This window comes from Myodes glareolus, chromosome 21 (assembly GCF_982192425.1).
Source record: "Myodes glareolus chromosome 21, mMyoGla1.1, whole genome shotgun sequence".
NCBI classification, from domain to species: Eukaryota; Metazoa; Chordata; class Mammalia; order Rodentia; family Cricetidae; genus Myodes; species Myodes glareolus.
This window is the reverse complement of record NC_142046.1, coordinates 40,499,550-40,516,664: the sequence shown is the minus strand read 5'-3', so window position 1 is coordinate 40,516,664 and position 17,115 is coordinate 40,499,550. Positions and strand designations below refer to the sequence as shown.

Sequence of the window (17,115 nt, the reverse complement as noted above, 5' to 3'; positions counted from 1 at the left end):
AGTAGACCCCGAGATCCAAATGTAAGCGTTTTCTCGGAGGAAATAAGGAAGTCCGTCTTACCCTTCGATAACAGAAGAGAAAGTTCCAGTACGCCTTTCAGACTAAAGGGAGAGGGGGTGCAACCCCGAAAAGAGTCGAGGACGATATAGAACAGGTAGGAGGTGAAGGTGTCCTGCTCGCTCAACAAAGCTGGAGAGCTGTGGCTGTGTGATACCGAAGGAAGGAAGAGGAGGATAGGAAACATTCTCCATGGCCAAAGAAAACCTGGTGTGGAGGGACTGGAGGGAAGGCTCAGTCCCTGCTTTGGAAGCCTAAGACCTTGGCTTGAAATTCACATACCACGTAGAAAGCCAGGAGCAGTGAGTGGTCTTTGAGCCAGCCCTGAGATGTGGCCGAGGCAGGCAGATCCACTGGGCTTGAAGGTCAGCCAGCCCATGCTGAGTTTCAGGTTCAAAGAACTTGTCTCAGAAAATAAAGTGGGGAGTTATCAAAGAAGATTAACAATGCTGGCATCTGGCTTCCACGTGCATGTGCACATACATGTTCCTGTGCCACCACAAGCATGTCTTCACACAAGCACATGACCATGCCCATAGGTCTCATGCATGAATACAATTGGAAAGGAAGGAGTTGTCCTTTCTGAGCTGTCAGAAAGGCATGCGGCAGGAAACCAAAATGCTGGAGTCTCAGGAATAGCTCAGTTCTCATTTGTATCTGGGAGAGCAAAGTCTTTTGTTTTGTAAAGTAAAGTAAAGTAAAGTAAAGTAAAGTAAAGTAAAGTAAAGTAAAGTAAAGTAAATTTAAAAGTAAAGTAGTAAAAGCTAGTTCCTTGTTCCATGGCTGCCTATGCTAAACCCTTCATATACTTTTCCTTCAGTTGCCACCCATCCCCCAATTTACAGATTGTATTTTGTCCCCCTTTTTCCTTTCTCATCGCTGTTATCTGGAGTGCATCTGCCACAGTTGGAATGTTCGTAGGGGAACCCCTTCAAAACCCTCTCTTTCCTGAAACGATCTTTGATTATTTCCTCTTACCACAGGAGGAACGGGTCCAGGGTCTGGTTTTCAGGTCTACAGGACTTGTCCAAGGGGCCATTTGTATTCGTCTGTGGCAAAAGATCAAGTTACATGCTAATATTCCGAAGGAAACACCCTACCAGAAACCCTGGCAGTGGAGTCTATATAAAACCGAGTCCTGGCAACGTGCAGACTGCCAGTTCAGAGTGTGGTGTTAAAAATATTTAACAGGTCGTTTGTGAACTGAAGAGAAGACCCTGCCTTAACTTATATGGTATGATGTCTTCAGTTTGGCCTCTCTTTGTGGCTCCCACTGACAGCACACCACACGTCTCTCTCACCCCTCCCAAAGGCCCAAGTGTTTTGGAGGAAGCTGCCCTTGGGCAGCTCCTTTTCTCTTGGGCCATGGTGCCTATTTTTACATTATCCAATTGGCCAGAATGGCTGGGTTTTGTCCTAAATGGGGGTTGTTATAAGTGTGCCTTTCTTTTAATGTTTCATTTAAAAAATATGTATTACTGGATTTTCTTTGTCCTCAAATAAACCTTATACTAATTCCCACATTTATTTTGAGGTGTGAATTATGAGAGAATTGATGAATGAATTAAGGGTGGACGGGAACATGAACACACTTGCAAGAAAGTCTTGTTTTTGTTTGTTTGTTTGTTTTTTTCAAAATAGCTTCTTTGACATTGAGATTTTTCTTCTGGGAGACAGCGGGCACGAGGGGAGACTATTGGAGGTTACAGAGTGTCTAAAGCTAATTTTGACTATAGAGAAATGAAGAGAGAGCATAATTGAGAGGTGACTCAAATCACCTTGAGTCAAAGATTGTTCTCGTAGGAAAAGTTGAAGGTGGATGAAGCTCAGATTGATTAGTTTGGATCAAATGTTGATGAGAAAATTAGATTGATGATTAGTGCCTGATAGGGTGGCCATTTCAGAATAGCGGTTAAGTCAGGACAGCAATTGGCCAAATGGTGTTAGGTTGAGCTCGTGTGCTTGGATAGTCACCTGTGCCCATCCGTTTTCTTATTTGTGAAAGATCACTATGAATATCATAAATGTTTTAGGAAGAAATTCTGTATCTTTATCCCTAGACAGAGAGCTAGACATATTACCTGGGTGTAGTGCTACTGTAGTGAGGATGGCTTGGCTTGATGCTGGCTTATCAGCATCTTTCTTTGTTCTGTCCTTGGCTTTTGGGTTAAGTAGAATTTTTTTTTTTATCATGGCGGAAAAAGTCATTATTGCGTAGTAGTGGGAGAACCCTCAAGAGTGGCAAACAGGATTAGAGTAAAGTTGACTTCTCCTGGATGGCATCAAAGTCATGCAAAACAGGGATGAGTGTTTATTGACTGTCTTCCAAGGTTACATTTTAACTCAAAGATTGTTAAAAATAAAACAGTGTCAAGAAATTCCCTTTTCAGTAAGACTCAATGAGTCGTAAATGGGCCAACTAAATGAATTTGGGCAGGCAGGCCAGATCAAAGAAACTTCCATTGAATGTTATGGTGGTTTTCCTTATATAGAAAGCAAATCGCATACTTTGCAGAACCCAACTTGTAGAAGCATCCTTTATTGCCTGCCTTAGTTTTACATTACATTATCTCTAGGAGTTCTGAAAGTTGAATACAGAGGGCCATTATGCATTGATTATTCTGTGACCAGTATCAAAATAATATTTTTAGTAGTAGACTTCGGAGAATTTGTGATTTTTCCTCCCCCAATCCCAAATATAGCATTGTGATGAACAAAAAAGGCTACTGAACTCGACCTGAACCCACACATGTTAAAAGTTGAGGCAAACACTGACTCTTTAGCTCGTGTCTCCCAGATCTAGAAATGGGGTGTGCAAAGTACCATGGTATAGAAAAAAAATGGTTCTGTTCTGCCCTGTGATTGTCTCTTTTTAAAGGAGAGAACGTGACAATGTTTTCCCTCCCTGAGGATAGGCCTGAGACATCGTAAGAGATGGCACTGGTCCAAAGAGGGTCTCTCTTTGTATCTGAAGCATTAGGAGTAGTTGCTAGCAATGGAGGAATGAGCCAAGAGTAGAAAGGGGAAACATATATATATATATATATATATATATATATATAGCAGAAGCAAAAATTTTTATACTCTGAACCCTGTGCATTGTGTTTATAATCCCCAGTAGCCTATCATCGTTTGCTTAGGGATTTTGGCAGTTGAACCTGAAGGAGATGAGCTGTGTGAGACCTTCCTAGCCCCCAGCACTGGACACTCTCTTACAAACCTGTAGTTGTCTATGTGAAACATTACTCATTTATTAAAAGATGTCTAATGCATTCCTCCTAGACGGTTAGAGTTCTCGGATGCGGGAAGAGCTCCCCGGAGTTTCGACACTCTACAGCATCTCTGTCAGGTGTGGGGTGGGTGCTCAGTCGAGAATTCCAGGAGCGGGTGCTGCTGATGCAGTAGCAAAGGAGAGAGGGGGGGGGGCAGGGACTGTTGAGGTGCTGCTGCAGAGTCTCTGGGGACTCTGAGACATTTGTCAGGGTTCTAAGGTTCTCTAGATCCACTGTTGGGTTCCAGCTGTGTTTTCCATGTGTATGTTAGTCAGCAACATGCGCTAACAGATGGGCTATAGAATCTTGGGTAGGATCACACCAAATGTAGACTTGATCAATGTAAAACAATGCCAATTCCCTTCTGTATACATGTTCTCTGAAAATAATACTTTTTTCCAATTTGTTTTTTAAAATATGGTAAGAATTTTTTTAAAAAAAACACGTAAATACAGTGTTTTGTAAATTAGTTTGACTTTCTTCTTTTTTGTTGTTGTTTTTGTTTTTTTTTGAGATAGGATTTCTCTGTGTAGTCCTGGCTGTCCTAGAACTTGCTCTGTAGACCAGGCTGGCCTCGAACTCACAAAGACCTGCCTGCCTCTGTGCTGGGATTAAAGGCGTGCGCCACAACTGCCCAGCGTGTTTTACTTTCTAACATAGTAAATATCAGTGGCTAAAGCCCACATACCAGTTACTCAACACTTTTCAAGGAGTCTAAAGAGGTCTGTGATCAGTAAGCTCACGAAACACTTGAGAAATCCGTGAGCTCAGGGTTATTGAGTCATTGCCACTTCCATTCTCTGGGACCAAGAACGAAAGTATTGAAAGTTTACTTTTAAAAAACAGCAACAACAACAACAGTACCTTTTTTCCTTTTATGTTTTAAAAATTAAAATAGATACTTTGTGCTTTAGGTCAATACTTTAGTAAATTGATATTTTTCTGTTTGTTTTGAGGCAAGCCCAGGCTGACCTGGAATTTTCTGGGTAGCCCAGGCTGGTCCCTCTATCTCAGCCTACCACATGCCGATAGTGCCAGGATTTTATATGTGTACCATTCTAGGCTTGATGTTTCTTATAGTTAAAATGCAATCAGAAAATCCCTACTCATTTCTCTTTCTTTATACGTCCTCCCTTCTTGGTAGTATGATTTTTAGTAGAAAAGTAGTAGGCAGGCAAAGCAAATGACAGCCAGCAAGGGCTGCTCACTCTTTTCCTCTCTAGGTTTTTCTTTTCTTTTTTCTTCTTTTAGTGTGATACAGGTTGCTCTTAGTTTATAGATTAGCTTGAGGAACTAAATTATAAATTATTTTTCATCTTATGAGCTTAAATCATCTTATAATAATGATAGTAGTCTGTAAATAGGTGTCCTGGGGCACATAGACTCTTGTCGGTTTTTGACATGGAAAACATGGCAGAGATGGTTTGTTGTGAGTTTTTTAAATTATTAAAGCACTGTTTATGTTGAAGTGTGTCGACCGTTGACATTTATCTTTACCCGAACTCGACTCTTGCAGAGATGATGTATTTTTTAATCTTCCCTGTCCTTTGTAGGTGTGTATGAGGGGGGTGGTGCTAATTCTTTCTAATTCAAAGTTAAATTGAGTGTGTTAAATCTGGGAGAGTTCTAAGTATTTGGCTCCTTGGCTCAACTGTCACGAGCAACAACAGTACATTCTGCTACTGGAGTTTGGTAAGAGAGATGTGGCTGGATGTACACTAATTAAGACTATATCATCATTAATTGTGTTTCATGCGGATGAAAATCAACAGTATTAGAAGAAAGTGTTAGAGGATTTAGGTCAGGGAGGGACTTCCCTGTGGAGATTGAAGGGTGAACAGGAGTGTGGCCATGTTGGGCCTGGAAAGAAGAGCTCCACCCCGGGAGTGTGATGACGTGCCAAGCTCAAGAGAGAGGCAGTGGGCCTTGAAGGAACAGGGTGGGAGTGCCCAGGGGGCCAAGAAAAGGATGATGGCGGATGCAGAGGGTTGGTGGCCGTGTGGGTGAAGAGGGACTAAGGAGACAGTATTTTAGCTTGGTTCTCATCTTTTCCTTGCTCGTCAGCCTTCCCGGGGTTCTCAAACTATGCTCTGATGTGTAGCTTAAGTCCTCAAGATATACCATAACTGGTGTACCCTCAATGTGGATTAATATTAACTGTAAAATATGTGAACAGAATATGTACATCAATCAAATTTCTATCTTGGGGACGGCCTACCTGAGATAAGAGACAAGGGTTTTGCTCGTCAAATGAAGAGGTTTGTCGTGTGGCGGGCTTATATATTGCTTTTTTGCCTCTAAGGGGGGGGTGCTGGATGGCAGTGGCAGAAATGTTCTCTTCATGGCTAAAAAGCAAAGGAGAAAAGGGAAGCGTTGGGGCCATACAGCCCCCTTTGAGGGCATGTCCCGCAGTAATCTTAGGACACCTCCTAGGCCCTTCCTCTTAAAGGGACCACTGTCTGTCAGTAGTGCCAGCCTGAGGACCAAGCCTACACTATAGCAGCACATAAAACAGAAACTTACAGGCACTGAAGATTTGCCCATGGTGGAATCATATTATTAACGAAACTCTCAAGATACCAAATCTAATGTTTATTACACAAAATGGAACAATGTTCGTTTTTTAATATGTTAAAAAACATGTGTATTTGAAGAGACTACTTTATGTCAGGTTGACCTGAATTCTGTTGCTGTTCTCCAGTGAAGTGGCGAAGGAGGAACCTCTAGGAATATGTGACGTCGGGGCCCGTGTTTTGATACTCTTCTCTGATACTTGTATCACTAATGTAATTAATCTCTAGTTTCTTCACTGATGCTAGAGTACTTGCTATTTGGGGAGAGTTCATCTCACTACAGCAAGCTCCTGGGAGCTTCGTAAGCTAGCCATGACTACCCTTTCGTTAACAGTCTCTCCGAAAGGTACCCCTTTGCTCCCTGGAGCGGAGAAGACGCCGAGTAAAGCGGTCAGTTATTTACTCCTTTGGTTTATGGGAACAGCGGGATGAAAGCAAGCTTGGAGTGTTTTCATTCTCCAGCTCAAGGGGTTTCTTTGTGTGGCTCTTAGATGCGTGTAACCACACTGGAGTTGAGTGTGTTACTGCTGGGGACTGCCAGAAACACAATTCTAGATATTAGACCAGTGTTGGGGAGTTGAAGTCATTTCAGGTAGAGAGGACTTTTGCAAGAATTGATCTCTTTCCTGTTATTATAGTACAGTATCTTAGGTCACCTCCTAATCTGCAACAAAAATCGTATTGATTGATTGATTGTATGTATGTATGTATGTATGTATACATGTATGTATGTAAAGGTTTTAGTTTGACCTTATTATATAACCCAGACTAACTTTGTACTTGTAGTTCTCCTGCCTCTGCCTCCCAATTAATTCCTCCTGTGTATCTCATACCTAAGAAATTCACTTTTAGATTGGTCATGCTGGTGCTTGCCTCTAAGTTCAGTTTCAGGAGGCAGAAGCATCCCCGCTCCCTCCTAGTCTGGAGAGCCCAGTGGCTCATGTTAGAGCAGCTCAGCCTCCTAAAGGTCTTCCTGCTGCCGCATACTGTAGCAGAGAACATTCCGGTGTGAGTAAGAGCGTTCACTTGGTTTCTTTTCCTCTTCTGAGAAAAGCCAATGAGGCCATCTTTGGGATCCCATCACTACCCCGCTCATTTCATCTTTTGTTTGTTTGTTTATGTGTGTGGGTGTGTTTGTGTGTAAAATCCTGTCTTGGAACTCACTTTGTAGACCAAGCTGGCCTCGAACTCAGAGGTTTGTCTGCCTCCCAAGTGCTGGGACTAAAGGCGTGCACCACCTTGCCTGGCCCTTCATTTAATCGTAACTGCCCCCCTCCCCCCAAGTCTTTCTCTAAACACAGTTAATAGGGAGTATGGTGAATAAACAGACCGCCGAGAAAAACGATGGTTTAGGAAGAGCTGGGGACTCAGGCGGTAAAATGCTTGCTGTACCTGCATGTGAACCTGAGTTTGATCCTTGATACCCACATAAGAAACTGAGCATGGTGGGTTTGGGTAGCATGAATTCTAATTGTTTTTAATAATAAAATCCTGGAGTCTGTTATGCTGCCTCAGACTGCATTGAGCTCCTGTCTCCTCCCTGCCTAATATTCATCTCTCCACCCAGCCATATCACTCCTATCTCCACCTTCCTAGTGCTGGGGTTAAAGGTGCGTGGTCCCAAGTGCTAGAATCACCTTTGTATGAGCTCTGTTTCTCTTTTAGACTGGGTCAAATTCAGGTAGCCTACGGTGACTTTGAATTAACAGAGTTCTGGCTGCCTCTGTCTCCTGGGATTAAAGATGTACGTCGCCACTGCCTGGTCTATAGTGACTTAGGTCTGCGCTCTGATCTTCGTTATTTTGTTTAAAACACAAATAAAACATCACATTATTATTATTATTATTATTATTATTATTATTATTATTATTTGAGACCGTTTCTCTGAGTAGCCCCGGCTGTCCTGGAACTCACTCTGTAGACCAGTCTGTAACAGAGATCCACCTGCCTCTGTCTTTGGAGTGCCAGGATTAAGAATACATGCTACCACCGCCCATTGAGCATGGTTGGTTTATGCTTATAATCCCAGTGCTGGAGAGGCAGAGAGGGTTGTGTCTGTGCACTCATTGGTCAGAGAGTCTAAATTCATCATTGAGTCCCGTGTCTCACTCGGCGACTCTGTCTCATAGAACAAGGTGGATCGCTCCCGGAGAGTGACACCCCAGGTTGACCTCCAGTCATTGAAACTACCTGCACATGTGCGCACACACACCTGAATACAAATGTGAACCCACCCCACCCACTTACGCACATGTATGCACTCTGCACAGACACACGGGAGATAATCTACTGGCTTTTGTCACTTGTTGTGAAGGTGTAAGCGTGACTGACCTGCTCATGGAAGAGCTCTACCAGGTTCTTAACTTCACTATCCAGGAAACTGCACCAAATCAGACTCTCATTAGATTCCTGATACTTGCAGGACTTAATTCCAACAGCAAGGGTCTTAACGCAGGGAAGTGAGCTTCTGCAAATGTAGTTCTAGGTCAGCACCAACTTGAAATTTCTATCAATTGTCTTATTTTTTTTTCTCTATGGACATTTCCTATCCTGTAAATTTACATAATTTCTTATTTTGAAAGCATTCCTGTCTTGTGTCGAGCCTCTGAAAAGACTAGTCTTTTAAAACTCAAGGTTGATGTAGAAATGCAGTGTTTGCAGGAGATGGGGTGGAGGAGACATTCTTTGCTTCCCTCTTGGGTTTTCATGGTGGTCTAAGTTCAGCCTCCAAACCTTCAGAGGAGAAGTGAGGCTGAGACACAGTGACCTGCCTTGAATTATCCAGTCTCTTATCTTTAACATCATGTTAGAGTCATGGTCTTGGGCCTCCTATTCTTTTGTACTATAATGCCAATGTCGTGTACAATAACGTAGAGTAAAATTCAAACCTAGAGTCTTTCAGAATGTTTTATCTTCAGCATTTTTTTTCATTGATTTCCTTATTGAGGTCTTCATTAGGGAGCTAGGCTTGGAGACATAGCCTTGATGAGGTCACGGGCCCGAGGGAAATATTAAATCCTTTGAAGATTTGTTCAGATCCCTGAGCAGAGAATATTGAAATGTGCTTAACTCCCAAGGCATTCTGTGTTGGGTCTAGTTGAAGGGCCCCGGTGGCCTTTGGAGATGGTATGCCTGATTTACTGTCATCCTGCGGTTAATTTTTGGTCTGACTTACATGTCTTCTTTTCCCTTTCCACAGTTATACCATGGTAGATGGACTGATGATCCTTCCGGTGCTGATGGTGATGGCTTTTCCTTCCCCGAGTCTGGAAGGTACGTGACACACAGCTGCTTGGTTAGGATAACGGGCTGTGTACTCTTTGGCTTACTAGAAAGCATTTGGTCCTTCATCCTGTCTAACTCAACACACCCTTTGTATCATAAATATCCACACTGCCCCTTGACTGCCTTAATGTGCACTTCTGATACACATTGTATCTTGATTTATGTGTGTGCGGTTTTTAAAGGTTCCGCGGAATACCCTACGGTATTCTGAATAAATACGAAGGTGAAATAGAGTCGATTGTGTAATTAACAATAAAGTATCTGTGTAAACAAAGGTACTCTGTGCTGTCGGTTTAAGTACCTGTCAATATACTTATTATAGTATAATGTTATTATACTTAGTTTTATACTTCTGTCTTTTATCACTTACAGCGCCTAATTTTAAAATCTGTTTATTTATTTTGCGTGTGTGCACGTGTGTATTGGCATGTGTGGAGGTCAGAGGACAGCTTCCAGGAGTTAGCTCCCTTTTTCCACCCAGCGGTTCTGGGGCTTGAGCTCAAGTGGTTTGGCTTTGCCTTTACCTACAGAGCCACTTCCGGTCTTTCCTGGGACTAACTTACACAGGAAATATCCCATAAGGGAGCAGGCGGGGGTTGGGGAAGGTAGTATGTTTAGAATTTGATGGTATCCACACTTGTAAGTGTGGTGTAAGGAAAAAGGAAGTATTCTAATGTTACACACATGTGTGTATTCAGTCATCTACCTCAAAAAAATAGATGACCGCTGTTTCATTGTGCGGCACTGGTATTACGCATGTGTTCTACCTTCAGCGGTTGCATTTTCTGACTAACGAAAAATTTTGGTAGAATGTCAAGAAAACAGAGACCTGTGGCCCCTTTGATAGTTTTATCTCTCTGCAGCGAACCACACAGTGTGTTGAAGGTTCGCTGCTGCAGCAGGAGGGGAGGGTCTAGCAAGAGGCCTTCTGGTTATTGGGAGGTTGCCCTCCAAGAGGTTTGTGGAAGGCCCTGCCATTTCTCTTTCTTTCACGCCTGATTGTGAGATATTAGTCTTCCTCTGCCCCCTCCCCCCGTTCTCAAGACACTGCTATATGTTGTGTTCATGGTTTGCAAACCTCCAGTGGCAATCAGTCATGGACTGTAACCTCCACAGCTGCCCACCCCAATAACCCTTTTCTGTTATTAATTTGATTACCTCAGGGATTGGTTGCAGTTACGGAAAGCTGACCAGAACACCTGCAGTTTGTATGGTAGTTTTACTTGGTGGAAATGTAATCTACATCAAGACAGTGTAAGACATGCTTGGCATTTTTGTGTATAACAGGTAGATATTAGGTTCAGTTAATTATGCAAATTGTTTAAGTAAACGAATGGGTTGAGGCGTAATCAGAACTTGTCCTGATGAAACACGCATGGAGGCATTTGCATATGATCCCAGCTACTAGTAGGTGAAGGCAAGAGGCTTAGAAGCTGAAGGTTACCATTGACCACGTAGTGAACTCGAGACCCGCCTAGGCTACAGAAAACTCTGCCTCAAAGCAACAAGCTTGCTATGACTTAGGCTATGTCTTTGTCTCTGTCTGCTTGTGCGTCTGTAACAAAACACCACAGACTGGATACCTTATAGGCAACAGACATTTATTGCTTATAGTTCTCCGTCTGGGAAGGCCAAGTTCAAAGTGCTGGGCGGGAGATTTGCTGTCGACTGAGAACTCATTACTCAGAGGTGGCGCTTTTTCACTGTGTCAGGTGGTGGAAAGGCTAGTCATCTCTTTTATGAGGGCGCTGTCCCAGTTTCGTTGTTGTGCTGTGCTGTGATTAAAATGCCTTGACAAAAGCAGCTTTTAAGGAAGGAAGGGCTTATGCGCATGTGCGACTCCAGGTTAGAGTCCACCCCGCGGTAGGGAACTTCAGACAGCGGGAACTTCAGACAGCTGGTTACCTCACTTGCACAGTCGAGAGCAGAGAGAAACAAAACGAATGCGCAGGGGCTCCCTCGCTTGCTCTGTTCTGCTCTGCTCTTTCAACTTTTATATCATTCAGATTTCCCTGTCCAGGGAATGGCGCTGCCCGCAGTAGCACAGACATGCTCAGAGGCTAATCCAGTGCCTCCTTCCCTGAGACTCCACCTGGGTGACAAGCGAACCATCACAGGCGCATGCTGAGGGTCTTTGCTCCTGCTCTCTCCCTTGTCCTCCCTTCTACTACTCCTGTCACCATGGATTTCGGGGGGGGGGGGGGGCGGGGACACAAACATGCCTACATCGCAGGGAAAATTGTTGCTCATGATGTAATCAGGCATTTCAAAGCCTTTGGGTTCTCTGGCCCTTTCTTACTGTTATTGATTCCTTCTTTTCCCTTCCTTGTTTCTGGAAACTTACTTAGGGGTGGAACTTCTCTTTTTGAATGCAGCAAAACAGCTGACTAAGAAAGAAAGGAAAAGTTAATCCTAACTCTGGGCAATTATGAATCCCGCCTTTCCGTGTTGCTATGTCAGTGGATTCCAACTGCAAATCTTAAAGCCAATCTCCGTGTGTCCCGGAGCATGTCTGTTTTGTACAAGTTCCTGCAGGGAGAGCAGTGCTCAGAGTGATTCTCAGTCTTGTTCCGATCAGATGAGACATAAGTCTCATATCCCTGTTGTGAGTTCTTTGGGATGTAGGGGTCTACTTTGCATAATTGATGAGCTTCCAAGGAGGCAAATAATTAAACTGGTTAGTGCAGCCAACTCTGCAGAAAAGTCAGTACTCAGTGTCCTAGGAGTTATTTTGTTGAACTTTAGACTTACCTTGTTGGATCTATTCCTACTTTATCTATCTATGTATCTGTAGCTATGTATCCATCATCTGTCTGTCTGTTTGTCTGCTTGTCTGTCTATCTATTTATCTCTCTACTATCTATCTATCTATCTATCTATCTATCTATCTATCTATCCATCATCTTTCCATCCAACTCCTCTCTCTCTCTCTCTCTGTATCCCTCACTCCTTCCCTTTCTCTCTCCATTGTCCTTTTTGGGAGTCACAAATCCACTACATGTAGCATTGGGATGTAGGTAATAGTCAAGGAGGTCTCTGAGTGTAAGATACGAGCTGGGTTTTGAAGACAACAAAAACGAAGGTTTTGCTTGCTTCTTTTTACTGTGAGAACATTTAGATTAGCTCTACTAAGGTGACTTCTATTTTGTTTCTGTTGAGCAGTGCTGCTGTAGCCTAGTCTGGATATCTAGAGTCTGTCTAGACAGCTCTCAGCAATGAATGTTGTTAAAGACATTGCAATGCTCTCGTAGGCGTGGCAGGTGGTGCCCCAGACGATCCTGTCCTGCAAGTACTGAAGACATTTGTAGGAGGAAGCTGGAAGTAGTGGTTGAGTTACCAGGGCTTTTCAGTAGGACACTTTTGAGGACCCATTTCTTGGTCCCACTTACTCAGTGCTTTAATGGTCATTGCTAAAAAAAAGTCACAAGAATCTTGGACACTAAGTTCTCTCCAAATTCTTCCTCTCCATATGCTATTAAGTCATGCCTTTTGATTTCAGTTAATACCATGGTGGACCTGTGATAGAAGCAAGACAGGAGAGAAAAGGAGACCAGAACAGAGGTCGAGTTGGAAAGAACCAGGAGAGAGGAGAAGGAAAACAGCAAGGGGGGAGGGAGGAAAGGGACACTGTGCAGTGGCGTTAAGGACGACCTTGTTCTGGATTTGGTTTTTTGTCCCCCCCCCTCTGTGTTTCTAGCACTTAAACTTTGCAGGATCCAGCAAATGACCTCTCTATTTTTAATATTTAGTGAAATTTATATAAAGCAGATCATACTTTTTACGATTTTCTGTACCTTGTATTTTCACTTTTAGTTTCTGAACTCTGTACACATTTATTTACGTTTCCCTAAATGACCCATTTCACCATATTTCTTTCTTTCTTTACTGGCATTTATACACAGTGATGGAGTCACAAAGACACCTCATGCAAGTGTACCTTGTGGTTTGACCTTATTCACTTCCCTGACTCCTCTTTCTTTCCCATCCCATTCATTCCCCCAGACAGGCAAATGACTGCGCACTGGAAACAGATAATAAAACCCATTGTTCTGATTTGATAGGAAAATGGATTGCCACTAAGATTTTACTATTTAGTAGACCCCTACTACTATAATTCAGCTAGTGACCTGAATGTTCGTGATACTGTCCCTCCCTTGTAACATTCTATGAGCACCCTAAGTTGGAGTGTGCTTGTCACATTCGTGACTGGCTTGGGTGCTGGTCACCATCTTTCCTTTTTATGACTTAGCTATGTTAGCTGTCAGTAGTATATTCTATAAAAGGAACTTTTGCTTTTTATATATATACTAAGGATTAAAAAAACTGCTTGCAGTATACTCATTTATAAAGTAAAATTTAGGTACAAAATGCTTAATTGAAAGAGAGAAATACTAGGAAAGATAATAAAAATCTGGTGCCAAGCTATGTAGATTACAAGTTGAAAAGAAAATAGACGCCCATTTAATGTATACTGGGCAGTAGAAGCCGTCTAGTAACTACGTCCTGCTGAGGACACCTGATGCTCTTGGGGCACACGTAAAAAGTCACAGATATTTTGTTGTGATAGATTTTGATGTACAGACTTAGTCCATGAAATAAACAAAGGGCACTTGGTGGCATACACCCGCACTCCTGTCCAGGACGCTGTGGTAAGAGGATAGCTTGAGCCTACGAGTTCAAGGCCCGCTAGGGCAGTACAGGGAGACACTGCAGAAAGCAAGCAAAGATGGGAGAGCATTCATTGGTCAGTGGACCCTATGTTAATGTTAGATGGGAGAAGTAAATTCTGGTGTGGTATTGTAAAGTAGGAGAGTAGGTGATAATGATAATATAGTGTACATTTCACACCTGGGAGAAAGAATTTTGAATATTGGATTTTTTTTAAATCACAAATTAATATTTGAGGCATTAGCTATAGTTAGTCTGATTTGAATATTATATAGAGTTCAAAGATACCAAAAACAGCACACAGTACTAGTAAGTAGGCACAAATTTCATGGGTCAACTTTCCTCTTATCTCTTTATTTCTTAAATGATTTTATTTTTGCTATCTCACTTCTTTCCATGCCCTTTCTCCATAGTGCTGGAGACCTAATGTTTATGTTTTTTAAACATTGATTAGAAATGTGCTAACAGTTCAGCAATAGGTTGAAAGCAGTGGTTGAGATAGCATTTGACTGTACTTCAGAATACTCCCCAGGTTCTGTGGAACTAATCAGCATGAAAGAAATAAGGATTCCTCTTCTCATCCAAATATGAAAACTTAGAAAATGCTGCTTATATAGAAAATATTCATTCCAATGACAAGAATAAGACCACTACCATAATTTAAAGGCAAATTTGAAGCAAGCTTTAGTTAAATACCGACCAGGTGGATGGGCTCTGACCAGGTCCATCTGCAGGTTTCTGGGAAATGGCCCCAAATCAAGTTTTCAAGGGCTTAAGGCGGTGGTGGCGCACACCTTTAATCCCAGCACTTGGGAGGATGAGTTGAGACCAGCCTGGTCTACAAGAGTTAGTTCCAGGACAGGCTCCAAAAGCTACAGACCTGTCTCGAAAAACAAAAACAAAAACAAAAAAAAAAAAAAAAAAAAGAAGAATTCATTCATTGCATTTCCCATCAGATTCAATCAGGGTCAAACACATATCCCACGTTCAGCCTCATCCAATCGGGGCAAGTGTATAACCGTATAACCCTATGTGTTTCTGCCTGTGAACCTCCCACCCACAGGTGATCAAGCTGTCCTTTCAGAGGAGTCAAAGGAGCTTCTTTAGAGTAGTGAAAATTCATAAAATTCATGGCTTGTTTTCTCTGATAAACAATAGCCTCGGCATTTCAGGAACTATCTGTCATGCAGTCATGGTGGAGCAGACCACCTTTCTTTTTTTTTTTTTTTGGTTTCATGGAACTCTCATGCATAGTAATTAAAACTTAAAATCTGATTTTGACTCTCACACTACCTCTTTGACAGTTATAGGTAACAGTGGATATTTAATATGTTCCAGTTATTGGGTTTACTGCTTTATATTATTTCTCATATTAATTATTTTTCATAACCCTACCCTAATAAGACAGGAGCATTTTTTTTTTTTTTTGGCTGTACCTTCAGATTGGTGACAGCTCCTGAGGGTGCACAGCCAACAAAGGCCTAGTGTGAGGTACGATGCACAGGAGCTTCAGCTGTCAAGCCTCTTCAGACTTTTATGTTTTTGCTGTGAGTTAGTAGCCGTTAGTAGCATCCATCCATCGTCATCTCCTGTGTGGTACATGCTGGGCTCCAGCTCAGCGCAGTTTTCCGGAGAGGGTGAGAAGAGAGTGTAGGCCAAGGATGAGGCCCCCTTCACCTGGGTTCGTGTTTCCCAGGTCTCTTGTCTGTCCTCCGGGTAATCATCTCTCATTTTCATTATCTGCACAACCCTAGCTGCAGGAAGAGTTTTGTTTGCTCTCAGAGAGAAGAGCACTCGAGTCCTAATTACCTGTATATTCTTGCCTTTCCTTCCCACTAATAAGACTAATCATGCTCAAACACTGCTATTATGCCACCAGGGAGAAGCTGGAATCTCCGAGTTTGGCTCTCCCTTTGTCTCCGTGCGCGTTTGCAGGTGGAAACCATGACACGGAGATTAAAACGGTGACTGCTTTTTTGGAAGTCTTTCAAAGCTCAGACAACCCCCCAGTTGATTGAATTGACAAACCGCAGCTAGAGTTGAAGACAGCAAGGAAGTCTGGACTTAGGCACTGTTTCCTTGCAGATTTTGGCCTTCAATGATTTTCTGTGTTGACTGGATTGTAGACTTCCCAGGGCCATCAGCCCTCAGACTTTCCAGCCCAATTACCCAATGAAGGAGGGAAGTGGGTAAGTTCAATAGACTTTTGTTAGGGTCCACAAAGGTGCCCCTCTTTGCCAGTGGGGGGAAGAATAGAATGAACCTTTCTGTGAGTTTCTTGTTATTGAGGCCTCAGGAAGTTCTTGAAGGGGCGGATGAATGTAAAAGAAACGTCTCAGTATTGAATTTGTTGCTCTCATTTCTTGTTACTGTCATTTATCCCCTTTGTTCCGATCAAGTCTTTGGCTTCACCGTATCATGAAATTAATTCCTTAAAGGAAAGATGTGCGATACACTGGGCCTTTTGCCACTAGGAGGACCTAAAATGCAGTTCTCTGATGAAGCCGCATGTTCTCCCAAAACTGCTTCTGTTTTTATCAAGTTTTCTTTTGTAACCAAGTGATTGTCTATGAACTGCTGCAAGGTGAGAGGCTTAACAAAGGTTTCTTTCAGCCGCTCCTTCCTGGGAACTGTTTGCTTCTGCCATAAACTCGAGCCACATCTGTTTATTTAAGGGAAACGTTGAAGAGTAGAGGGGGTAGCCCTCACCAAAACGAAAGATCAGACAAAATGAAGAACTGAACAAACGGGCAACCAAGTTCACTCTGCAGGCAAATGAGGTGATTCTGCTTGGGGTCAGCTGTGGTACATAAGGCAAAGACATCCAAGCCTTCTCTTTTGTGAAGATGACCCCTGAAGTGAGAGGAGAGATACCATTTTCTCTGTCGCAAAACTAATGACACGGGATGCCTGTCAGGGGTCAGGTCTACAACTTTCATTTTTTTTGGGGGTGGGATACAACTGAAAAGAAAACCCATTTGGAAATGAGTTTCAACTCTTAAGGCACTGTTAACTGCCCTCCGAACGTCCCCCTGCAGCCTGGCCTGACCCCAGGCAAGCTTCCATAGATAATGGTTATTCCTAATGGTCATAATTACCCAGAACTCAAGTCATTTCAAGATCCTGTGAGACACAAGACCATGTTTTTGAAATTCTCCCTGTGACTCATGGCAAGAAACATTTGGAGTGGGACCCAAGGGCAAGCGTCAAGACCCATCCATCTCAAAAGATGCCATCAGGAAACAGTGATTAATTTTAT

The 17,115-nt window shown here is 42.7% G+C and overlaps 1 protein-coding gene across 1 annotated transcript in view; it reads left to right on the top strand.

Moving 5' to 3' along the window:
- Positions 1–17,115, top strand: part of Acvr1 (activin A receptor type 1) — a 117,834-nt gene that overhangs the window by 59,022 nt on the left and 41,697 nt on the right. Inside the window, exon 2 of the mRNA XM_048425932.3 lies at positions 9,103–9,176. Within this exon, the coding sequence (XP_048281889.1) occupies positions 9,110–9,176 (67 nt within the window). The 5' untranslated portion in view covers positions 9,103–9,109. The remainder of the gene's footprint in view (positions 1–9,102; positions 9,177–17,115) is intronic.